The 24532-nt window shown below is 45.4% G+C and overlaps 2 protein-coding genes across 3 annotated transcripts; one reads left to right on the top strand and one right to left on the bottom strand.

The window, feature by feature from the left end:
* Positions 1–430: 430 nt before the first annotated feature.
* Positions 431–14767, top strand: DDB2 (damage specific DNA binding protein 2). 2 transcript variants are annotated; one of them, XM_066187959.1, is made up of 11 exons: positions 431–575; positions 1465–1648; positions 4970–5100; positions 5726–5917; positions 8601–8767; positions 9813–9912; positions 11301–11478; positions 12162–12307; positions 12555–12719; positions 13044–13089; positions 13559–14767. In XM_066187959.1, exons 1-11 carry the CDS (start codon positions 507–509, stop codon positions 13651–13653), a joined length of 1473 nt encoding a protein of 490 aa, XP_066044056.1. In that variant the 5' UTR covers positions 431–506; the 3' UTR covers positions 13654–14767. The 2 variants fall into 2 exon arrangements, with proteins under 2 accessions (XP_066044056.1, XP_066044057.1); XM_066187960.1 differs by having other exon boundaries at positions 13044–13094.
* A 362-nt stretch (positions 14768–15129) lies between these two features.
* On the bottom strand, positions 15130–24479 carry ACP2 (acid phosphatase 2, lysosomal). The gene is made up of 11 exons (XM_066187964.1): positions 24348–24479; positions 24167–24262; positions 23995–24081; positions 21420–21572; positions 20986–21084; positions 20741–20830; positions 18337–18469; positions 18173–18261; positions 17448–17554; positions 17047–17222; positions 15130–16964 (listed from the first exon to the last, which is right to left on the bottom strand). Exons 1-11 carry the CDS (start codon positions 24441–24443, stop codon positions 16828–16830), a joined length of 1263 nt encoding a protein of 420 aa, XP_066044061.1. The 5' UTR covers positions 24444–24479; the 3' UTR covers positions 15130–16827.
* Positions 24480–24532: the final 53 nt, after the last annotated feature.

The following is a 24532-nucleotide window of genomic DNA, read 5'->3' as shown; positions in this document are numbered from 1 at the left end:
CTTCGTTATCAGCTTTTGAAGCGCCTTTTGTTGTTGAAGGTGTTGACGCTGTTGTTGTTATTGTGTTCCGACGCCAGGTGCATTTTCTTGTGGAAATGGTGTTTTGAATTCTTTTGGTTTTGATTGCCGTGTTTGGGGGCCCTTATGAAAGAGCTTTAATAGGACAACTTGATGCCCTGGAAACTAATGAGGGGCGTATGATTCTATGTGCTGCACCAAATAATCAACAGGCAGACAAAGACGGATCGCGCCTTTCAGGCCAGCGTGGCCCTCGCGGCTGCCTCTTTCTCCCGGGGAGCCGGAGGCGCTGCTCATGCTGATGGCCGGGGAGGCCGGCAGCGTAGGGGCGGCGGAGGCGGGCAGGGGCTAGGCAAGCGCCCCGAGCCCTCCCCAGCCTCCCCCCGCCCCTCTGCGGCGAAGGGCGGCGGGGCCCGCCATGCCCGGCGAACTCGGTGCCGCTCCGGGGGGCCGGGCCGAAGCCGCTGCCCCCCGTTCCCGCCCCGGTTATGAAACCGCGGGGAGGGGCCAGAGCTGGCCGCGGCGGCGCCGGGAGAGCCGAGGCGGCGGGAGCGCAGGTGAGGGCGGGGTGGTCTTTCCGCCCGGCCGCGGGGGCGCGCAGGGGCTGCGGGGCCGCCCCGCGCCAGGCCCGGAGGCGCCGGAAGGGGAGCGCTGCTGCCCGGGCAGGAGCCTGCGCGGTGCCCGCCGAGCTAAATTTAACACGGGCAGATAGCCGTGACGGCCATTCAGGAATTCTAAGTAAGCTCAACGAGAGCACAGGCTCAGCCCAGGGATGCTCTGCGGGTCGGAGCTGCGGCTGCGGACGGCGTTTGGCGCACGGCCCGCTGGCTGCAGAGAAGGCCGTGGGAGGCCCGTGCTTTTCCTCAGGGGCCTGGTGGCGTTGTGGCCGGCATAACCGGGACACCGGTGGCCGAATCCCACCGCCGTCAGAAGAGCAGTTCCGGTGTGGTTGCCAGGCGGTGCAGGAGCCCAATCCAAAAACCAGGTGGTGGTTGTGAGGAAAAGTGGCCCTTATGCAGGAAATACCTTCTGAGCCCATTTGTTGCAAGGCCAGTCAGCCCTGGCCATTGTCATAAAAACTGTGACCTTTCATTTAGCTGAGTCTAAAGAGCTCAATGTGAGCTACCAGAGAAACTGTTAGGGTATTATGTGGTTTCACAGACATACTTTATGCAGCTCTTTGGGTGTCAGGCTTAAACATCTGTTAAAGGCACATCTGTCAAAGCATTTTCGAGTGCTTTAGGATATGTTATTTTTCATATGTGAACAAAGAAGATTTTATTGAACCTGTTCCTGTCTTCAGTAGAGAAACACAAAAAGCTAGTGTCACCCCAATGAAAGAGGATACACTACTTTCAGACTAACTGGAGTTCCATTCCAGTTTTCCTCTCTGTTCTCTGGTTAAGTGTATGACAGTCTTACCTTCCATGCTTTGTTTGCTTTCAGTGGTCAGACAGAATGGCTCCAGTGAACCAGCCAAAGGACAAGAAGCATGAGCGGGCATGTCAGCATTGGCCAGAAGAGGCAAAATCAGCGGGGAAGAGGAAACGGGATTACGGAGAGCGAGGGAATGAGAAACAAGAAAAGAAGTTGCTTGTGCGAAAAACATCTAAACTCTCAGGGAAAATCGGTAACATTTCCTCAGATTCTTCCTCTTTCTCCCTATCAGATTTACTGCAAATGACAGGCGTTGACTAGTTGAAGAGAGAGAATGCCAAGAAGCATGTTAAGACATGAGTGTTCAGATGGGGTGTAGTAGTTTGAAGGCAAAACAAATGAGAGGCTCCAAGTCAGAGATACAATTTAATAGGAAAAAAAAAGGAAAGAAAGTAAAATAAAATAGATGCAATAATACAAAAGACCACTGACAAAGTCAGAATACAACTTGAGCGGAGTGATGGAAACAGTCCAGATGAGGTGGTCTTCCTGAAGCAGTGATATTGTAGAAAGGTCTGGTAGCTCGGGTCCTCTGGGAATCCAGTGGGTAAGCGCCCCTCTGGTGTTCAGAGTCTCAGCTTATATCCAGGCTGGAATGCTTGGTTTCTCCCTCTGGACGGAGCATCCCACAATGGGATGGTGAGTCATGTGATAAGGCCTGATGGGCCCATTAACAGGAGGTAGTCCAGGAGGGGGTTATCTGTGAGTCATGTGGCAAAGGTGCTGATGGGCCCATTAACAGAAGATAAGCCAGAGTGGAGGAGGCAGGGAGCACTGCCTCACCTGGTTTCAACAGTTCTTGAAGATGGTGATAGAATATACTTCAACCCAGGACATGGGGTTAGATGTTGAATTAATAGGCAGGCTTGTGTTGGGGTAGTACATCCTCCAAGTTTTTGTCTAGTGAGTGTGTGTGCATGTGTGAATGTTTTAAGTTTTGAGACTCTGCACCACATGGTAATAGTCTGAAGCACTGAAGATGCTGTTACAGCTCATTTGAGGGTGGTTAAGTTTTCTGGAATTCCTGTATTACCAGATCTCTGCTTTAGCGTAGGACAGACCAATCTTGGTAATCCATTCTTACTCTCATGCAATTCTGAACACAGTTGTTAGTTTTAAGGTTGGTGTCCTACGGCATCCAGTCTGAACTGGTATTCGCACCCCATTCTTTCCCTGTTCTAACTTTTGCTACAGTAAGTAGGAATACTTTCTACCTCTGTTCAGATTAGAATGGACAGAATTTCTTCTTATTACATATCCTCATGTGCATTTTTTTTCCTTTAGTGTCTAATTTATGTTAAAAAAAAATCTTAAAGGTTTTTGATGTAATGTGGAGTTGCGATTAATTTCTAATATACTGGAAAGTTTAATGCGTTGCATTATTGAGGAAGTTGTCATGACTTTACCTACTGCAACTTCACAGAATCATTTAGGTTCAAAAAGACCGTTAGGATCATAGAATCCAACTGTTAACCCAGCACTGCCAAATCCACCACTAAACCATGTCCTTAAGTGGCACGTCTACACATCTTTTAAGTATTCTTAGGAATGGGGACTTGTCTGTTTCCCTGGGCAGCCTGTTCCAATGGTTGACAACTCTTTCAGTGAAGAAATTTTTCATGATAGCCAACCTAAACCTCTCTAGGTGCAACTGGAGACCCTTTCCTTCTTCCTATCACTTGTTACATGGGAGAAGAGACCAAGTCCCCTCTCCCTACAGCTTCCTTTCAGGTGGTTGTAGAGAGCAATATCTCTCCCCTCAGCCTCCTTTTCTCAGATAAAATCTTTAATTCCATCTGTGGTTTAGGAGATCACTAGGGTTACTGCCTTGTGTGGAGATACGATGTGTTTTCTGTACAATTTTACTTAAGGATCTGGCTTACGGATCCAGAAAATACTGAAGTGTTTTTCAAAAGTCAGAGATACAGGGGTTCTCTGATTTTGCACATTTCCATTGTGTGGCCTGTAAGTCCAAACTTGGAGGAGTTAGCAGGGTGAACAGCGACTATGGAGGCAAAATGCTCTGCTTGAAAGGAGTTCTGTCTATAATTGTAGACAGTTAAAACATCTTTTGTAGTTTATTTAGCTACATGATTTTATTGTAACTTCATGACCTGATTTTTGTATTTGGTAGGCATCTGCCATTCCTGTAAAATACTTCAGAAAAATGAGGCTAATCATATTTTTCCCTTAACCCTTTCTTAAAAAGATGAAGACCTTAGTATTTGAGAAGTAAAAGAGTACTTTTCCATTACGTGTTCCAGTTTGTATGTGTTTGGATTTTTTTTTTCCTGCTCCATGTAGGACAGTTTCCATTTCTTACAATTAAACCACCTTTTAAGAAGGTTTCTTTCAGCTGATTCTAAAAAGGCCTGAAGCTTTGTTTCTTAATAAATTGTCCATCATTGTAAAATGGAATCTGAAAAAAATACCTCAATTTCTGTCACCTCTGAAGAAGGAACTGTGGATACCAATTCTTCAGTGAAAGAAAGGAATTAGACTAGAAATACTTTTGTATCTATTTTAACAGGTGTGACAAGTATTCTTACTATGTTGGCATGTGAACAAAAAAGTGTGCTTTTCTCCATCACTGCATTAAAGAAAGATTTAATTCAAGTTCTAATATAGGATGATCCATGTCTTTTCAGTCTTCTGTGTTTTTTGGGTTTTTTTAGTAAGTTTCCATAAATGAAAATAGCATTTGTGTTTCTTAAGAAATGCATTTGACATTTAGATCCCCTGGGGTGTTACAGACCACTGGTGTAGGATCACAGACATGGGACTGAACAGATCTAGTTTTTATGTAAAGGTCCCTGAAGACAAAAACTTGGAACATGAACAAAATGTAGAAACAAGCTGTGCTCTCAGCAAAAATCACTCTGAACAGAAAGGTTTTTGGGCGGTGAGGTGTCAGCAAGTCTATTATCAAAAACAAAACTCGCAGCTCTGTGAGCAGACTGTATGGGCTACAGCGTGAGCAGACAGAAAGTTCTGATTCACAGCAGGCATTTCAGGAACTGTGGGGGAGCTCATGTTGCCATACTTGGGAAATTTTCAGGTGTTCCTGCTGATTATACATGTGACTTGACTTTTCTGTATGCAGGGGCTTACCACCCATGGCATATTTCCAAGTTGCTGGGGCTTTGGATAGCAGCACTGTGTTTTGGGTATCAAACATTCAAATTGTATGCTGTCCAAGAAGTGCACCACTCACCTGTGGTGAGTCCTTGCTTTAGTCCTTTCCCGTTGTCTTTGATAAATCTTTGGGAAAGAGAAGGAAGGTTTAACAAGAGGAAGCATACACAAAGCTCTGGTGGGCTGTGGGATACACTGGACTCCATAATTGCAGATGCTGCTGCACCTTACATGTGTAAGAATTATTTAGAGGCTTTTATCTCGTGGCTGAAGCTTTTAATGGACTGTAGCACCAAATGCAGATGTCTTCCTCTATTGTTTAGTGAATGAGCATGACAGGTGTTGCTAATCAGTAAGTTTTACTCTTCCTCACTGGCAGGTTGCAGTGGAGGTGGATTTGTGATGAGAAACAAGAGAGCCCTTTCCTCTCAGCTGGAGCGGCAATGCAGCATTGTTCACTATGTTTACCAGAAAATGCTGGGAGACTCCATGCAGGCACAGCTCAGGCAGGTGAGGAGTCTCTTTCAGGACCTGTTGGACATCTCAGCTCCCTACATAAAAACATCTTCAACACAAGGCAGAGGAGCTTTTTAGGCTCCTTAAAGTTCCCCACATAAGCAGTTTGTGGCTCCTGGTCTGGTGCATCCTTATGTTTCGTAGTCCTGTAAAATGCAAGAGCTGAGATGGCTTTCCCTTTTGGTTGACCCAGCCCTGCCAATTTTTATCCTCTGTTAATTCTGTACTTCCTTGAATCATATTTAATCTTGCCCACTCTCCCAGTTGAGTTATTGCACAGTGATACTTTAGCATGCTGATCTGACTGTTTTGTGATACTGTTCTTGTATCCACTCTACTTTGCTAGTCTTGTCATGTAAAGTGTTGATTTCTTTCCTCTTCACAGACATAGCCATCAAGTCCATAATATTTTACTGTTTCACAGAGCCAAATGCCTTTCATTTGAAAATCAATTCTTTCTGTGACATCTGTAGGTGGGAAGCACCTGGGCAAGCTTTGTCGTTAAGAATATTGTGTGAACACACTAATATTAATGAAAATTCATAATTGTTAGTATTCCTCATTCAGAGAATCTCAGGGATGCTTGCAAAAGTAATAGTTCTCTTTACATTTTTAACAGAGATTGGAGCTGGCTTTTCTGCGTTCTCTTTCCTCATACTGCCTCTTTCGAAGAGCAAGTCCCTTTGACAGGAGAGTGACGTGTCTGGAATGGCACCCAACACACCCCAGTACACTAGCTGTTGGTTCCAAAGGTGGAGACATCATCCTTTGGGACTGTGAAGTACTTGCTAAAACCTGCTTCATAAAGGGGGTAAGCCTCTGTATGTGAGGAATGGGTGGGAGGGAAAACCAGAGTACTGTGAAATACTGCAGATAAAAACTGAGGTCTGTTGTGAGAAGCACATAAGGGTCTCAGGTTTCAGAGTAGCCAGTTATGAGTAGGACTGAGGTGCATCAGTGTGTCTGTTCCCAAGTCCCACACTGTTTTAACGCTGGGGAGAACTGAGGCATGGTGATTAAGTTCATAATGAAGCAGCACCTGGTGTGTGCTCAGTGGAAAAATAAGACAGCAACTGGCAAAACAGTTGTTTTTGAGAGATGCCATAAACAAGTAGGCAGAGAGGGTCTGTCTGGTTTAGGTCTCAATCTTTCTCTGCTCACCTTTTATTGTGGCAGATGAAGAAACACCTTTGGGGAGAAGCAAGGTGCTTTTATCTCAAGAGAGAAACTAAGGTAGAATGAATGGTTTGTAGAGCTAGCTTACCCCCTCATTGCTGTATTCAGCCATTTCCATTCCAACAGTCTCTCAAAGACTTTGTAATTTTTATCACTCTTCTAAGATAGATACACATTGAGAGGTCTGTCCTCTGGAAATTCCAGAGTCACCTTTCTCTTTTTGTACATAGTGTGGTGCCAGATAGCAAGGGAGTGCCTTGCCTGGGGACTGAAGGAATTGCAGATTTGTCCTCCAGGAGGGCAGCTCCTGGTTTTGACAACAGTCATGCGGGAGACATGGATGTCTTTCCTGCTTAGAGGACTGTGGTGTGTTTCACTGTTACTGTTAAAGACATAGCAGTGCCTGCAGACTTACAGAACACACTTTTCTCCTTCCCCATCACTCAGTGAATTTTTCTTTTGTTCATCCCCTTCCTTGTAGATGGGAGCTGGAGGGGCCATCACAGCAATGAAGTTTAACCCTTTTAACCCTAGTCAGCTGTACACTGCGTCAGTTGCCGGCACTACCACCCTGCAGGATTTTAATGGCCATACTGTCCGGGTCTTCACCAGCACCGAGGACTGGGAGTAAGAATACAGTAATGCTTTGGGCCTCTGTGTCCTGCTGGCAGAAGCACTACAGAGAGCAAGAGAAACAGAGAGATATGCTTGTCTCTAATCTGTGAGAGCTGGCCTTCTTCTTTCCCATATACATGTCCTTTATCTTCTGAATTTCATGGAGGCTCATTCTTTTTATTTTTCCTTGAAATGGGGTAGTGGGTAGGAAAGATCTTTTCACTAATGGGGAGGGACTCTTTGATGCTGCTTACTTCCTTTTGTGCATGAGTGAGTGGGGATCCAGTGGATTTCCTTAGTTTTCTGTTCTTAACACATCACAAAGCTCCGTGCCCTGGGGACCTTCTAACCTCTTTCCCTGCTAGCAGTGCTGCTTGCTGTCAGATGGTTTTTACAGGACAATTCATAGTTCTCTCCATGCTTCTCCACAAATGTCACTGACTTCAAGCAGTGCCTGCCATTAGGGTCATGCCAGTTCATCCCACTGAGTTTCTGGTGCTTATCTGAAATACCAAAATTAAGAGTCTGGGTTCCTTCAGTAGTGAGTGAAAAGAGATGAATTGCTAGAAGCAGCTCTCAGAATTATCTTCTCAAGACTTGTTTTTCTGTGGACTCATGAGGAAGCTTGAGCTATTCAGTTAGTTACTTGAGTTCTGTGCTTGAAGGTGAGAGAATTTGAGTTAGCTTCATAACTTTCCCCCATGTAATTCTTTCTGAGTGCAGCTTTCATGGTTACTTTTTAATTTGGCTGTTTACCTGCAACATTACAATAGGGCAGAAGGTGAACCCAAGTCGGGCTGGGATGACTGGTGGGGTGAGCAAGCGAAGATAACTGGGTCCTGAGACATGAGGATCTTATATCCCAGTAGGATGCCTGTCACAACAGTGATGCCTGGATTTGAAAGTGCATGACATCCTCCTACTGCTGTGAGGACAGGCAGGCTCTATGGGCAGGCCTTTTTTATCTTCATTGCCGCCTCGAAATCTAGTATTTACAGTGGGACTTTACTAAGTAGTTCTTCTGCGTAGATGGAAGATACTTAGTTCATCTAAGTAGATGGTCTGCACTTGAGTACCAAAGAGTTTGGGGACTCCCAGCTAGCTATCTTTTTTTTCTGTCTTTGTGTAGGGTTTCCACTTTTCCTCAGTAAGACAGGCTGGGGGAAAACAACATAACAACAGAAACAATACCACATAACATAGAACATAAAATTCCTGTGCCATGGGGTTAGCGGTAAGATTTGCACTTGGCTTTTCCTGCTTGATGGTACCTTGAGAAAGACCAGATACAGCACTGGAAGCAGCCTGTAGGGAGCTACTCAGTGTAGTCTCTGTAAGAAGAGCTTGGTACTGGGCTACCATGAGATTTTATGTAGTTTATGCATGGAATGGTGCTGGTGTTGCTTGTGATCTCCTAAGCGTGGTCTGAGCCAGGTGGTTCACTGCAGATTATTCCTACCTCCATAACAGAAGCAGCAGTGCTTCCTGCTAATGAGGTTTGCAGCCCAAAGTTTGAAGGCTCAGAATTTATGTGCTCTGATTTGAAACAGGTTAGAAAAAAAAGAGTTCTTGTGTATGTGCTCTACCAGAAAGCAGCGCTTGTACCTGGAGAAACTGACACTATGTACCAGGAGGTGACTGTTGAATTAAGATTTTCACTTTCACTCTAACCTTGATGTCTCTTGGCTTTGTGTGTATTTCAGAAAGGGCCAGGAGATTCTCTCGGAGACATCAAGTTCAGTCCTTATGAGGCAGAGAAGCTTTATGTGGCATCAGGTGATGGCACCCTAAGTCTGCAGGATCTTGAGGGCAGAGCGGTGCAGGTGGTCTCTCGTGCCCTGGACTGTGGCCATGAGCATCATAATGTTTGGTGAGAAGAGGGCACTGCAAGGTTAATTCTCTGTTCCTTGGGGTTAATGCTGTGTTGCTTATCTCTGCAAGTGTTAGGAGACTCTTGGTATGAATTGGTCCCATGGGGAGCTTGGAGACAGTGTCCTGGTTGCTAGGCAGCTGCAGGGCACTTAGGCTTTTACATTAGCTGAGTGTGCTGCCCACATCTTCCTACATTACTTTCTGGTGATGCCATCTCCTATCTTGCGGATACTGATGGCTTTTCACTTTTTGAAGTGTGAGGTGAGAAGAGCAGGGTAACTTCCTTCTCTTCATTGTTGTCAGTAGTCTGTTTTGTCAGTGGAAGCACAGGTAGCATCAGGAAAGCCACACAACATACCTGCACAATCTGAGTTTCAGTTTATTGCGTTTACCCTGTGGCCCTTTGGCAGACATCAGGCTCTAAGTTAGTTTCCATGGCCTTGAATTCCTAGAATAATTTATCTTGGAAGTGAAACTTTTGCAACAAGTTCCCAAAGGACCCCAGCTTTATTCTCACTGCCCTTCTCCTAGGACAGCTGGCATAAAGACGTATGTCTTTATCAGATAAGTTTCTATGCAGTTTTGTTTCCTGGAGCATGAAGTTGGGACACTTTGATGTGCAACTTTTCAGTCCAAAGCTTCTGTCTTTACTGCTGCTTCAGTGTTTTGTGGAAAATGTAATTTTAAAGCTGTTTCTTCACATTTGTTGAAGTCCCAAGGATGTTCTGATCTTTCCCAAGGTATTTCCATGTGCAGGCACCAAGTGGTTCTTCAGCTTCAATTATGTTCCTCTGTTGCAATGTGTTATGCTCCACCTAATGAGTACTTTAAAATGACTTTGAAGTTGTTTCACATTCAGTCACCAACAGAAAGCATTGCTGATAAGCTGTCCTTCTTCCTGATACTCAGGCCCACACCACTCAGGCAGGAGATTGCAGTTACAGTCTGTTGCAGTCTCCCTTGTCAGGGAGGAGATGTGAATCAGAACTCCACTACCTTCACTTTTCTGTAGGAACAGCACTGATTTGTGTCTTTCCCTCTAGCTGCTGGTACTGCAGTGTGGACGTTTCTGCAAGCTGCCGTGCAGTGGTGACAGGTGACAATGTGGGCAACGTGGTCCTGCTCAGCACTTCTGGTGAAGAGGTTTGTATGGCTCCATGCAGCATCTCCTCTACAGGAATCTTCATGGCCCATGTGCTTTCCTACTCTACAGGGACCCTGGAAAGAGAAGCAAGTGACTTGCAGCTCCGGAGATGAGTTCACTCATTGTATGGGTGGTGAGAAATCTTCCACTTCTGCCACCCAGTAGACATTTTACATTGTTGAGTGTAATGGTAATAATTTCTATACCTGTCATGTGCTACCCACTCCTTAGGAGTATTTGCTACTAGGCAGAGTAATTAAGTACAGGGTAACCCGAAGATGTGAGCACCCCCTGCCAACAACCTTCACACTTGCAGAAACTTAGTGGCCTGATGGGAGTCATTTAGGAGGTACTGCTTTGCTGTACACCCTTCCCTGACCTGGGGGTAGGCACGGAGCAGTAATGCAGTGAGTATTGGGATGCGAATTGCACTCCTGCCGTTGGACACGAGAGGGCAGGCAGAGGCAGACTCTGAGTCTGGCCTTGTAGCAAAAGAGGTGAGAATAGTTGGAGTGAGCCCTGCTTCAAGAGCCTGCTGTACTGTCACACTGGCACTGCCCTCTCTCCTGCGTGTAAGGGTAATATCTGTAAAAGCTCGCTACCCAATGAGCTGTGGCCAGAGGCAGCTGTGTAAAGTAGTGGGCAGAGTCAGGAGTGCTCCAGGTGACTTGTCTTATTCAGCTTTAGTTGCTGACTTACTTTTTGTTCCCCCTGAAAGAATGTGACAGTCTTTTCTGCAGTTGGGAGATATCCATTATTCTAGGGAGGATGGCCAACTTCAGCGTTTAGATTAGAGATAACCTTCTGGCTTTTATAGAAATTTATTCATGGCCGCTTTGTGTTTAGTTGTTGTTGTTGTTGTTGTTAATTGAAATATTTGTCCTACCCTCCTGTTTCTTTGTTCGTGTGTTTCTAGAAGCCAGTTAGATCTCTTCTCACCTTTTTTACTTAAAGCAAGGAGTTTTGATTTTCCACAAAAAGCAGTTCCTTCCTTCTTGTTATCTTGGCAGCAGATTTTCTCTGTGTGTTCCAGTTTGTTTAAATCTTTCTGCACTTGAAAGGCTGGCACTGCTTAAAGTCGTCCAGATGTGATCTTACTTTGTACAGTGGCACTAATACTTCCCTCTCTGAAGGCCTGGGGTTGTGTTTTCTTTTCTCATAGCTGTAATAAATTGACAGATCAGAATTTTTCTAGAATGAAATAGTTATTTCCCAAGGTAATTCTTTTCATTTCTTGTTTCCAGTGAATACCCTCCTGGTGTACTTTAGAAATTTTGTTACTCTATAAATGTGAGACCTCTTTACTCAGCACTAGTAGATTATAATTTTATTTCTTTACTCCAGATCTTGATTATTTTTTTTCTACATGATTTTCTGTTTGCTGCAGATCTGGAAGCTGAAACTGCACAAGAAGAAAGTGACACATGTAGAGTTTAACTCCCGATGTGAGTGGATGTTTGCCACAGCATCTGTGGATCAGACAGTCAAAATCTGGGACCTCAGAAATATCAAGAACAAAACAAACTTTCTTCATCTGCTTCCACATGAGAAACCTGTCAATGCAGGTGAGTTAAGGATTTCATTCCATAGATGTCTGCAGAGAGTCCACTCGGCTCAGCTTTTATTGAGGTGGCAGTGTTAGGTTTTGCTCAGATTCCAAGTTGCATGCTAATTAAAGCAAGGAAGCTATTGACAATGTGTGGCCAGATGCAGGGAGGTGGCTAGGGCAACTGCAGCACCTTCTTAAGACTTGCCATACAAACTGTGACACTGTACCTTAGAAGTGAGTTTGAAAGCAGCAGTGGCTGAGATTAGAAAACTGAATTTATTGGGGCAATCCCTTTTAACAAGAGCAGAAAATGGAACTCCAACCTCTGTTTCTTGGGTTCAGCTTTACCAGTTGATGAGAGTCCAAACTGCAAGTGTCCATCTCATTATTCTGCTGTCTTTCCATTTGAATGAGCAAGTTTCTTCCTTTGCAGTGTTTCTTCCTGGGATTCTGAAATGAGAAAAAAATTTCTTCTTAGGTAACTCAGCACAGTAGGTTTCAGCTTACTTTTTGTAAGAGTTTTGAGTTTGAGACAGGTAGTCTGTCTGGAAAAGTCTTATCTATTGGGATATACAGCCATATTCACATCCCAATTAAAGAAATAATGATGGATTTTCAATCAGCGAAACGTGACACTTACACTTCTTGTCAGTCACAGCATTGTGATCTTTAGTTTGCCTTATTGTCCCACTTTCCTAGCTTACTTCAACCCAACACATGGTGCCAAGCTTCTGAGCACAGACCAGCACAATGAAATCAGGGTTTACTCATCTTCAGACTGGACCAAGCCACAGCATCTGATCCCACATCCACATAGGCAGTTTCAGCACCTCACACCTATTAAGGTGAGTTAAGAGGGGCCTCATGCTTGGTGCTAGCAGCTGTCTCTAAATCAGAAATGGTCTGATTTCTGGTCAAGGTACTATACTGGTGGGTGGATATTTACACTGCTGCAACTCCCAGTGGAGCATTGTTCCTCCAGCTGTGGGTGGGATATAGTAAGAGTTGCTCCCAGTGTCAGTTGTCTGGATTGTGTCCGTGCTGAGCTCTGTCCCTTTCTCTAAGCTCTCCATGACTCTGTTGTGTGATCAGGCAACGTGGCATCCTCGCTATGACCTCATTGTGGTGGGTCGCTACCCCGACCCCAAGTTCCCCGGGTACACGCTGAACGAGCTGCGAACTGTGGATGTGTTCGATGGAAACACCGGCGAGATGGTTTGTCAGATCTACGATCCCAACGCTTCTGGGATCATCTCGGTGAGTTGAGTGCTGCAGCTGAAAGGGCTCTTTAGAACACTGCTCTGTCTCTGGGAAGGAGGCATGGCTTAGGGACTTGAACCATATCCACTTTACTTGTGACACACTCATGCTGATCATGGGCTGCTGTAAAAAACTGCTGACTCAAGCAGGGCGGGTCCATTGTCTTTTGTGGGGTTTTTGTGATACTCTCAGGGAATCCTGAGAGTATCACAAAACCCTGAGAGTTTTTCCAGATGGCTTGTTGCTGTTATATAAGCTGTGGTGCTCTTATGACTGTTACATAAGCAGTGATGCTCTTACAGACTGTGTTTTCATTTTCAGCTCAATAAATTTAACCCTATGGGAGACACACTGGCTTCTGGCATGGGTAAGGTAAAGAGAGCCTGGGGCACTAAACGTGTGGGTTCTAATTCCAGAAAAGGGCTGGCTTGTTATTCCATGCCATCCATGAAGCAGTAGAAGAAAACAATGGAGGGGGGATAGCCTTTTCCTGCTAGGCTGTAGCATTTCCCTTTGTTGAATTTATCTCATTTCCTAGGCTGCAGAGCCAAGTTTAGTCAGTTTTTTGCAGGCTGTGTGGGATTGAGTTAGCTGGCTATAGATTTAGGTCTCAGACCTGGGATAGAAGAGACTAAGAATTACTTATATTTCTTAGTTAGATCTGTGGACACAGCATCTGCAATAACTATTTTTGCATCCTCTATACTTTGGAAATACCTTAGAAAAAGTCTTTTGAATTTCTGGCATTTAAGTGACATAGCCTAAGTTTGCTGTTTATGATTGATTATTACGATTGATGTAGTTTCTGATATACAGCATTTAATCTTTCTTCTCAGGCTTTAATATTCTGATCTGGAACCAGGAGGAGATAGCGGCCAAGAAGCATGAACATCTTTTGAAAGCCATGACAAATGAGGAGATTGAACCATGAGAGAACAGGGGATTGGAAGCTGGAGTTCATCCAGACATGGAGGGCAGAGGCAGGCAAACCCTGGCACAAGCAAACTCAAAAGCTAAGTTAATGTTTGGGGAGCTGGAGGAGATGAAAACAAAAAGCAGTGATTCTAAACTGCAGGGGAGGAAGTGAAAAGAGATGGATCTAGAGACCTGATTTAGTATTTTGATCCTTTCTGAATCCCAGGGTACAAAAGTTGTTGGCAATGAGCAGTGTAAGCCGTGCAGGGAATTAGACTTTGTCCTTCCTTCCCGGATCTGATGTTGCTTCCCTGATCCTCTTGGCCTCCTTTTCTAGGAAGTTGTGTCAGTACTTGGTTCCTCCAAGTGGAGTTACTACTTGTTTTCTGAGGCACTAGGAAAATTTCAAAGATGTTCCTAGATCTTGCTGAAGTTATTGCTTTCAGCCTACCGTATCTGTCGTCACTTGTCAGAGGTTCCCATTTCCTGTAGTCTGCAGTGAAGCAGCTCATGACAGGGTCCCCAGCCTGTTCTAGTCCAAAGTCGAGAAACCATTTGCTAACAGGATTGACATCCTGAAAATATAGAATGTTCACAGGGGTGAAGTCATGGATAGCTTGGATATCCTAGGAAACACCAAGCTCTCCTATATGCAAGCTTTGAAAATGTGTGTGTCAAGACATCAGGCCTGTTCTCTGCTTGCAGCTGTTTAACTGGACCAGAAAGAACAGGGTGCCAAAGGTCTCTGTCTTTGATTGCAAGGACAGTATGGAGCTGGGCACCTACTGATTCTGTAGTTTCTGTTTTCAGAGTTCCAGGCTGTTTCTTGCCAATGATTGGGTAATTTTTTTCACCCATGCCTATGTGCTTCAGAATGTTTGGTAAGAGTGTTTGTTTTAAAGCAGAAATGAGGATTTCTTCCAAATACTCCTGCTCAGAGCCAAATCTCAAGACTGTTGTTAAACAGTTAAGTTTTGCTTTTTCTAGTTTGTTTACAAGGCTGCCTGGGGCCTTGCTGCTGTCCCAGAGGTTGATGTGATGGGATGGGCTCCAGGCCTGCGCAGGTTCTCCACATTCACATTTATAGTTTTGCAGTATTAATATCAATAAAATTTTGTACTAAACTAAAATTCTCTGACAGAGTGGCTGCTTTGAGGATACTGCTGAACTGCTTTTGTAGGGGAGAAGTTTGAGACCTTTCTACAGGAGGGCTATGAGACATACAACCATGGCAGAAGTACCAGTCAGTACCAGTACCAGTACTGGGTCTGCAGCAGACCCTCCGAGGTGGACAGGATGCACCATCAGCTGTATCTGTGCACAGCTGCTGCAGTCAAAACCAGTTTATGTCAAAACTCCCTGTGCAATGTGTGGGATTGTGAAAGAGGGAATTCCTTTAGGGGGGTTATGCTGCAGTAAATTCTGTCTACTTTCCAACACTGAGCACACTGGTGCTAACCCTGTGAACTCCTAGAGAAGAAGAGGAGTAGAGTTCAGTGCGAAATTGATTTTAATAATGAAATGTATTGGAACAAGTACAGAAAATCATTCACAGTCAAAATGTCTAAATCATCATAGAAACCTTTCCTCTGTGTGTGCAAAATTCCGTGTCTTTAAAAATAACAGGTCTGGTCCTCTTAAATACACTTTCCATTACCTCTTTCTTGTGCCTGTTCTCACAGGCAGTAGCTTTTTCTTTATGACTGTCTTGTTGTGCAGGAGACCTAGTTTGTATCTTCAGAGGACAAAAAGGTGAGAAAGATGCTGAGAACAGCAAGCTGCTTCTGCTGATTTAGGGTTCCCATGCTGGCAGATGCTGATTACGGTGTGGAGAAAAGTCCCCACGGTACTCCTTAGGGGGAACAAAAGAAAATGTTTGTAACCTAAGAACTGGCTTCTGCATCCAAGAGGGGAAGGGAACTGCACCAGAGAGGGAAGTAAAAGTAGGAAGTGAATGTGCAGTATCACCATGTGAAGAGCCTGTGCTTCTGGTGCCTGCTGCAGTCTCATTTTCTGCCAAAAACTACAAGGCAGGTGGTGAGCATTTGGTGTGAAGGTCTCTGCAGCAGCTGCAGTGAGCAGAGAGGCCAGGCTGGAGAAAGAATCACACTTCAGACAAAATGCCCAAGTGTGATAAATAAAGAAATCCAAAGTCACCTGCCAACTCTGATCCTTAATGTTTGTTTGTTGTCCATCTGGTAGGGAAGATAGGAAGAAAACCTATAGAACTTGGCATTTAATCTAGTCTTAGGTAAACAGCTCTGCTACATCTCTGAATTACAGCATAAAAAGATTCTGCTAGTAAAGCATTTCATTGGGCTGAAATCTGGACTGCCTGAAGTACGGGATACTCACTTTAACAGGTCCTTGAAGTTCAGATGTAGGAAGTAAAATTTAAACTTTGGATCTTTAGACAGAAACCAAGTTATCTAGGGCAACTTTTGTTTCTAGAGCCAACACTGCACAAGAAATTGAGCTTCTTTGGGTTCTACTCTGAGCCACATCCTAGGATTGATTGAAAACTGCTAGGGTTTCAGTCTTGTCCTGATTTCAATACAGTCCTCTCTTGACCCACAACGTGAAGGGAGGAAAAAAACCCAGTTGCCAGCAGCAACTTCTTGACAGCAACCTCAAGAAACACTTTACATGTCTCCCATCATCTGCAGCAGTTCCCTCTGCATGCACAGTAGATGAGTCTGGGTGCATTCTTGGTGAGCTGCACCCTCAGCTCAAGCCCAGCCTTTCCACCATCAGCAGGCCTATGGTGTGAGGGAAAAGCACAAAGTCGGTTGACCCTGAAGAGAAACGCAACGGGATGTGGCAGCTGCTGGAGGCCCAAGCTTCTCTGCCACAGTCATGGTGAGTGGTAACGTTTGCAGTCACTTGAAAGGAGGAAAACTTGAAACTGGCCATGTTGGGAATCCCAGACTGGGTAAGCTGTATGAGAACCGGGGCACCACACAGTATGTTGGCTTCAAAGTTAAGGTGTCATTTCCTTACAGTAGCTCAGTTCATTTTCTCAGTTCTTTCTAAAGGATGTCACCTTCAGAAAGCACCCAGAAATCAAGTCCAGCTTTGTTCTGGGAAGTAAAGGCCAAAATAGAAGAATGCTGAGTAACTGAAGGTGCCCAATCATCCTTTGGGGCAACACAGCTCCCTCCTACTGCCTGGGAAGGAGTTGAAGCAACTGTCAGGCCTGCTCTTCTCCTTCATTGGAAACGTGCCGGTAGCCAGGGGGCTGAGACTGGATGCGAAAGAGTACAGTCAAGAGGAGAATAATAAGGAGAAGGAGAATGGATCCACACACAGCCAAACCCACAAAGAGTTCTGTAAGGGAGAAAATAAGTGGTCAGCATGGTATCATCCAGACTTTCCCCTTCTGCCACACTCTGGTCAAGCCTGGGCTCACCTGTGTCGTGCATGCTGCTTGATACCTTGCATTCTTGCTCCCAGTCCTGGGGAACAACAGGATCTGTAAGTTCCAAGAATCTTTGCAATGGGCATTTATGCTGACAGCCAGGGATTGTCAGTGGGAAGGGTTCCTTCCCACTCTCATTCCGGTAAAACATCTCCACAGAGAAGTTACTGAAAATGAAACACAACAAGATGTTTTTGGTTTTTTTTTCTCAAGTTGAAGTCATCCCTTCCCAAAAACTCAATGTGCACATCCTTTCTTTAGTTCTGGTGATAAGTTTTCCTCATGAGAGTCTGCCACTAGGAGCAAGATTGCATGCCCCAAGAGTGGAGCCTAGCCTAGGTATCTAACCCTTGAGGTCAAATCACAGCAGACGTCTTTACTGCAGCCCTCACCCATCATCCTCTTGGTACAGTTCAAATAAATGACATGAGGCGTATGGTGCTTGGATCTTGTTGTCGACATCTAGAGCCATCTGCAGTGCCACAAGTGTGGTGTCATGCTGAGAAAGAGGGAAAAAAACTGAATCAGTCACCCTTAGGGATGTGGCAGGGCAGCTCAGACCATACTAGTAATGGACAAGGCAGAGCTGAGGGCATGTCACCTTTGTAACTTCCATCTGGAAAATGGGAGAGGAGCTGTACTGCTAGAACAGTGGTCTGTGATGGTGCCAGAGAAGGGGAGGAAGTGATACAGCCATATATATCCTGCACTGTTTTTTGAGAATTAATCTCTAGAGAGCAATTTGGAAGAGATTCTTGACTTTCCAGGCAGTAGGCTGCTGGAAAGGGGAGACAACTGTATCCACACTTCTGAAATAGCCACATTTGAGTAGCATCAACCCATCTAGCATATAAATAGAGTAGTGGCTCCTCAAAATCTGCCAGTCTCATTCATGAGCCTGAGCTAACAGGAACAAGGACACACTGGGAATTTTCCTCATAGATCCCAGAGGAACAATGCCAGATACTCCCACCTCCTACCCAGTCAGAGACAAAGATGCATGTCCTGTTCACTGCATGGGCTGCAGGGAAGCTAGAATGGGTTAAAACTATCACCAAGCTTGAATCCCCTGTAAGCAGGATGAGATGGCTAAAAGCCAGCCCCAGCTCTAACTTACCGCTGAATAGGCAAGTACTTTTAGGTTCTGATGGGCAGAAACATTTGCTGCTTTGGTTAGATTTTTCCTTATGTGATCCAGCAGGACCCCTGATGAAAGAGAACAGCTGGTAAGAGGCAAAAGCCAGACAGGGCAGCACAAGGTTCCCTTCCTGGTGCACTCACCGCCTTGCAGACGAGCTTTTTCTACCCGATTGTGGATGCCAAATAGAAATTCAAAACCAAAGTCTTTTAGTTCCTTCAACTGAGTCATGACATCTGGAGTCACCCATCCAGGCAAATCCATTTTGTGAGCTTGCTAGAAAGACAAACAGAATATTCATGTGCGGGTAGCACAGGTCGCAGATTAATAAGAGAAGGGGAGGGTGTCTGGAGACATGCCCATACTGCTGCTGCTTTCCTACACTATTTTAAATATGCAATATTCCCCTTTCCTATTTGTGCTTTGGACTTCACACTGCTATGCTGCATACAAAGAATATATGTGGGTTTTGATGTTGTTTCAGAAAATAGTAATGAGAAGAATAAAGATTGCAACCTAGGAGCTACATTTCTGTGAAAGCACAGCTGGAATGCAAGGTTATATTGTAATGGATACAATAATCTTAGGGCATTAACTTTACATGTGGCTGATTCTGCCCTGCAGATGGCATGCAGTCAAAATAAAAAATACAGGTAAGTGAGTGAACACAAACTCAGGGTTTCTGGTGTACTTGTATCTGTTTCCCTGGGGGTTCTGAAGGCCACTAAAAGACACTGGACAAAGTTAGCAAGTACTCTGCACATAACAGTGTGATGCGCCACTGACAAAGCCCTGTACTCAAACCCAGGAGCCCGAGAACTGGGAACCAAGAGAAGAACTTGCTTTACAGCCAACCCATTACGTGAAAGGATTAGTTATAATGGCACACAAACAGCAGTTGTGGTTTCCCAGCATTACTGAGAATAATTTGCTTTACCACATCCCATTAGACTTTCAGAAGTTGAGGCTGAATATCCTTAGGGCTCATTCTGTCTGAGCAGTTCAGAGAAATTCCATCAGCAGCTTAAATATTTAGTTAGCTCTTCATTAATTTACAAAGAGAATAGCCGGTAAGTTCAGCTATTTCTTGGACTTTTTTATTGTCTCCATCCAGATAGCAGAATGACTCTACAGGCTCAGGTGAGAGAAATAATCCTCTTCAGGGAACTTTTTGCCTGACTTACTAAAAAGGAGGAAGACCAAAGGAGCTGAAGAGAGCAATCAGCCTGAGGGTACAGTTCTGAGTGAGAAATACTCTTTCCTTAACAACGTTCTGGTTTTGCCTTGGGACTGTGGGCTGTTCTCCAAGTTTGTGGGGATTATAGTGGTTGTCAGCTGGCCTTCCAGGCCCAATCTGCAAGCTCATTAAGTGACTCCTGAAAATGAAGATCTGAAATTCTTGATCCCTCTGACCAAAGGGTATTTTGTTACCAATAGAAGTCAATTCACTGTGATTGTTACAAGACAGGAAATCAGGTTGGTGATACAAAGGGCAAATTCGCATAGTACAATGCAGCTCTGGACTGGAATAATTCAGCTTGCAGCAACCCAAGCTTCTGCTTTACATATCAAAGTGCAATTCCCTGCTGATTTGTCTTTTACACCCCCAAAATAGTGCACGCCACTGTATAGTACTGCTTGCGAGTGAAGCAGTCTTGCACGTCCATAGAGCTAGTGTCAAAATGCTTTGGTTTACTGTGTCCGTAATTCAATAAATAAATCACTAGTTTGACATGAAAGATGTCTTTAATTTACTTCATCATGCTGTAGAGTTATACACTGAGAAACTTGTGTGTAACAACTTTAAGTCTCCTGGATATGTGACCTTTAGTTTAGCGTTGCCACAGCACAGCTAACCCAGTTTCTGATTTTGTTTAAGTCTTCATGAGATGTGCTTTCAACAGAAATCAAATCCAATATAGAGTTTGGTGCCCCCATCCCAAATGGTAACAGGCAACATCTGTCTAGAGTCTTTCTATGACAAAGGACCTTAAAATAGGTCAAAACCAGATGTGAGTGAACCCCACTTAACTTAGGATAGCCTTATTTTCTTTTAGATATGGCATTAACAGAAGCACAGAAAGAAAACTGATTGATATAAAGTAAAGAAAGATAGAGGTAGCACCAGCAATAGTCCTAATTAAGATCCCAACTTAAATCATACAGTTAATGTTTCTTCAGTTTGCAGAGATCTCACTTCTACCCTATTGGACTTAGGCTTGTCCACAGAGATCCAAAGATTTCAGATTGCAGTCATTTTCTAGTGACTTTCAAGAGATACTTATTACACAGGTGGGACTTTTTCTGACTCTGACATGATGTATATCTGTGCTACAGAGTGGGAGGTTATAGGGTGCAAAAATAGGTAATTCTTGGCACATGCCTCTAGTGAGTAGGAATTGTTATTATTCTGAAATTAGAACATTACTTCTGATTGTAGGGTGAAAAGTTGTTTCATGGGATTTTGAAAAATAATAATTACTTTGTAAAATAATTTTCACCAAATCCAGTGAATCCTACAGACCAGATTCCAGTGGGTGGACTTACTTCACAGAACAGTGTGTCATACACACTCCATACACTCTCAAGAGAGATGTTCCGGATCCCAGTCTCCTTTGCCACCATCTTCAGGAATTGCTGTAGTTTGGAGAAAAGAGAAAGGTCTTCAGATTTCTAATCTCATACTGTTATTATATGCACTGGTATCCCTTCCCTTTTCGTAGAGCTCTGATTATACAGAGGTGGTACGTACAAGCCTAGAACCAACTTATCTCATGCAAACAATTACTTACCCAATTCTCTTTGGTCTTATTTACGTATTCTGCTGAGTGCCGTGTTTCAGTCTGTAGCTGTTCATACCGTGGACAAGGGCCCAAAGGGAACTTCAGCAGCTGGGCAGAGATAAGAGCAGCCAGGTCACCAAGAATGCTGGAGTACAGAATTTGTAGTAAACATGCACAACGGTAATGAAACCCTGACTGCATCTATAAACAGCCTCAAGTATTGCCTGCTGACATACTCCAGACCATGGGTAGTCTGCTTGGGTGTTGCACCTGACATGTTGAGTGAACCCAGCCCCTGAATTTTCTCATCTTTTCCTGAAAATAGGGAAAGCTCTGCAAGGTAAATCCCAGAAGTTCCAGACAATCTGAATCAAGACTGTAGCAAATATTTTTGGACACTACGCTACTTGAGTAGTCAATTCATGTCTTTGAGATGAACTTACCCTTTCATCAGACTCAGGCACTGTGTGCACAGGGATAGGCTGCCAGGAGATGTTAGGGTTGAACATCTCTTGTCCTCCTGGGGGATAGAGGCCTGCTAGATTGGCTTCTGCACTCATCAGCGTCCGATCACAGTCCGTGCTGCGGATGAAGATCTGCCAGGACAGGGACAGTGCACCGTTACCAACACTCCTGCACGTGGTGGTGCTCAGGCACAGGACGCTGCACTCGCCCAGGAATGCTGCCAAGCGCCCTGCAGCTGCTCACGGACAACAGGGGAACAGCAACAGGAGTCAAAGGGACCAAGCCTGCTGATGCTGGCCTGGACAAAACTGTAAGAACACACACAGAGACAATCTGTTGTCTAATACTGGAGCTGTCCGGTCTGGACCAGTGGGATGCCCAGGTGCACTGTGCAGAGGTTAGAGATAGAAAGGAGTCTGAGTCTGAGGTAGAGTCAGAGAAAAAGACAACAATGCAGAAAACTGGGCACAGATGGGAAATGTGCTCTGTTTGCAGAGCAGGACTGAGGCAAATTCCTGCATTCTGTTGTCACTTCTAGGAATGGACTGACTGTGCTCAGGAAAAAAAAATGGCTTCTTCAAGATTCAGTTTTTCCATTTGAGAAACAAAGACAAGAGTGAGCTGACTAACAGGAGTGTAAACAAAAACAGGGAGGGCTGGGATTTTATCTGTTCATTGTGGGCGCTTGGGATTAATGGGCCAAGCCTTGACCATTCTACAGCTCAGAAGAGGGAGATCTGAGCAAAAAAAAAAGGAGAAACGAGAAAAATACAGCAATATTCAGAAGGTCAAAATGGCAAAATTTCAGTATTCTGGTATCTATGTAGTGAAAACAGTTAAGGGGAAACTGGAGATAAAGCAGTGATAAAACAAGAGGAACAACAGGAAATCATAAAAGAATGTCCGAGGAAACAGCATATGTGATCCAAAACAAGAACAAAAAGCCTGAAGAATGAAATATAATTTAAAGATAGGGATTTTCAAAAAAAATGTTAGGAGAGAAACATAAAATATATATACTCTGTATAATCTCTCTCATGTGAAGTGTACCTCAGGCACCTGACAGTCACAGGTCTTTTCTCTGAAATCAATGTCTGCCCACTTCTACCTCTTAACTGTGGCTTGAAAAAACTGACCCTGTACTCATTAGACAGGTTTGCTTTCATCCTTGGTAACTGAAGAAATAAAAAGGAAATATTTTAAAAGATAAGGACCTAATTCTAGAAGTATCATAAAAACTCACAGCAATTAAGCCCCGAGTGTACATGCTTTCTTCAGCACCTTTTGCCAGGCTCCAGCTTGTCGCTGAGTCAGGTGACAGACGGTCATATGGTGTCACCCAGAGGCAACACTTCTTACAAGGGAGGTTGCTCAACTTGAGCAAGGGTTCGGGCTTGGTTAGCAGAACAGCTTTTGTTTGCACATGTCTTGGTTTGTTTTTCTTTCTCAAGCAAGAGAAGGAAAACAGTTTCAACTTGCAGAAGCTGTATAAGAGTGAAGCATGTTTGGAAAGGAACTACTGAAGATAGTTAAAGGATCAGTGTTTGAGCCAATGTTGGAAGTTTTGTTGATGAAGTAAATGTCAAAAGAAGGGATGTAATCTGAACTGTGACAAGCTGGGTTCTTACTGGGAAGCCCTAGAAGGGGAGAAACAAGGAAAAGTGTGTGGGGATTCTGAGTTTGCCCCATCCGTTCAATCAGCTTAACTGAGCTCAGATAAAATATCTGAAGTGGTGCAAAGCCTGTCGCAGGACAAAGGGCCTTGGCTGCCTGCTGTCCATCTGAATCAGCCTCTCCTCTGGACACCTGTTCATGTTTCAATTGACTCAATACCAGTTGATTATTAGCAGGGGTACTTGGGAGGATTTTTGATTTCCTTACTTTTTTTTTAGCTTTTATAATTTTCCCTGTGCTTAGTGCATGGTTCCACAAAGGCTCTGTGACTTTTTTCAGAAGAAACCGACCAGTTTCTCAAGAACTATTATAAAGTGTGAGAACATCCTAATGAGAGAGAAGGGAATGAATGGCTTTGGGCGACTGAAGCTGTCAGTACTCTACGGGTGAAAGGAAATGAGAGGGTCATTGCTGGCCAGTAACTACTACTTAAATTTACAGGCACTGGTGAGATTGTACCTCAAGTGCACTGGGGAGGGCAGGGCCAACATGGGCTGCATTCTTGTGAGCTATTGTAACAGGAAAAAAAATAGTCTCACAAGCTCGAGTAAGAAACAAATACCAGCTACAGCACACATCGCTGTTTAGTTCCCTGGACTTCAGAGTGGGCGGCTAGAACAGTCTCACAGCTCTGGCTGGATTTGCCTTCGCACCCGCTGCGAGGGCAGCGTTGAGACGGGGCCGATCCGTGCCCCGCGGCCAGACTCAGCACAGAGCCTGTGCTTGGGCCCTTCTTCTTCCTGCAGTGGGAACGGGCTAAGGAACGAAAATCCTTGGAGACGAGTCCCGGTGCCGGCGCTTCCCTTCCCAAAGGAGCCACCCGCGGCCCTGGCCCGCGCGGCGGCCCGGGCCTCCCCGAGCGGGGGGGCTGGCACTGACCTCCTGCCGCCGGTACGTGTCGCTGAGGAAGCCTCGGTAGCGCCGCCGCAGGGCCTGGCCCAGCTCCCACTGCTGCCGCATCCCCACCTGCAACGGCAGCGGGCGTCACTGGCGGTCCGGACCCCGGCCCGGCGCCCGCCGCCCGCCCCACCTCGCCTCGCTGCGCTCGCACCTGCGTGAGCTGCCCGAATCCTTGGGGCCAGGCGCTCTCCTGGTACGGGTCCCGCGGAAAGGCCTTGATGGGCGAGCGGTCTCCGTGCCGGTACACCTGCGGGCGGCACAGCGTCACCCCGGCCAGCCCGGCCCGGCCCGGCCCGGCCCGGCTCCCCCCGCGTCCCCCCGTCCCCCCTCACCAGCGTCACGAAGCGGAGGCTGCGGGCCCGGGCAGGCGGCGGCTGCAGGCACAGCGCCAGGAGCAGCAGGACGGCACCGCCCCGCCCGCCCGCCATGCCGCTCGCACAGCGCCCGGAACCCGGCGCCGCCGGCCGCGGGCCCGCGCGGACGCGGTTTCGCAGCGCACAGCCCCGGCCCCGCTCCC

The sequence above is a fragment of the Chamaea fasciata genome, unplaced genomic scaffold, assembly GCF_029207755.1.
Source record: "Chamaea fasciata isolate MVZ Bird 193981 ecotype frontalis unplaced genomic scaffold, bChaFas1.0.hap1 SCAF_7, whole genome shotgun sequence".
NCBI classification, from domain to species: Eukaryota; Metazoa; Chordata; class Aves; order Passeriformes; family Sylviidae; genus Chamaea; species Chamaea fasciata.
Note: the sequence above shows the minus strand (reverse complement) of the source record. Positions and strands in the feature narration are given on the sequence as shown.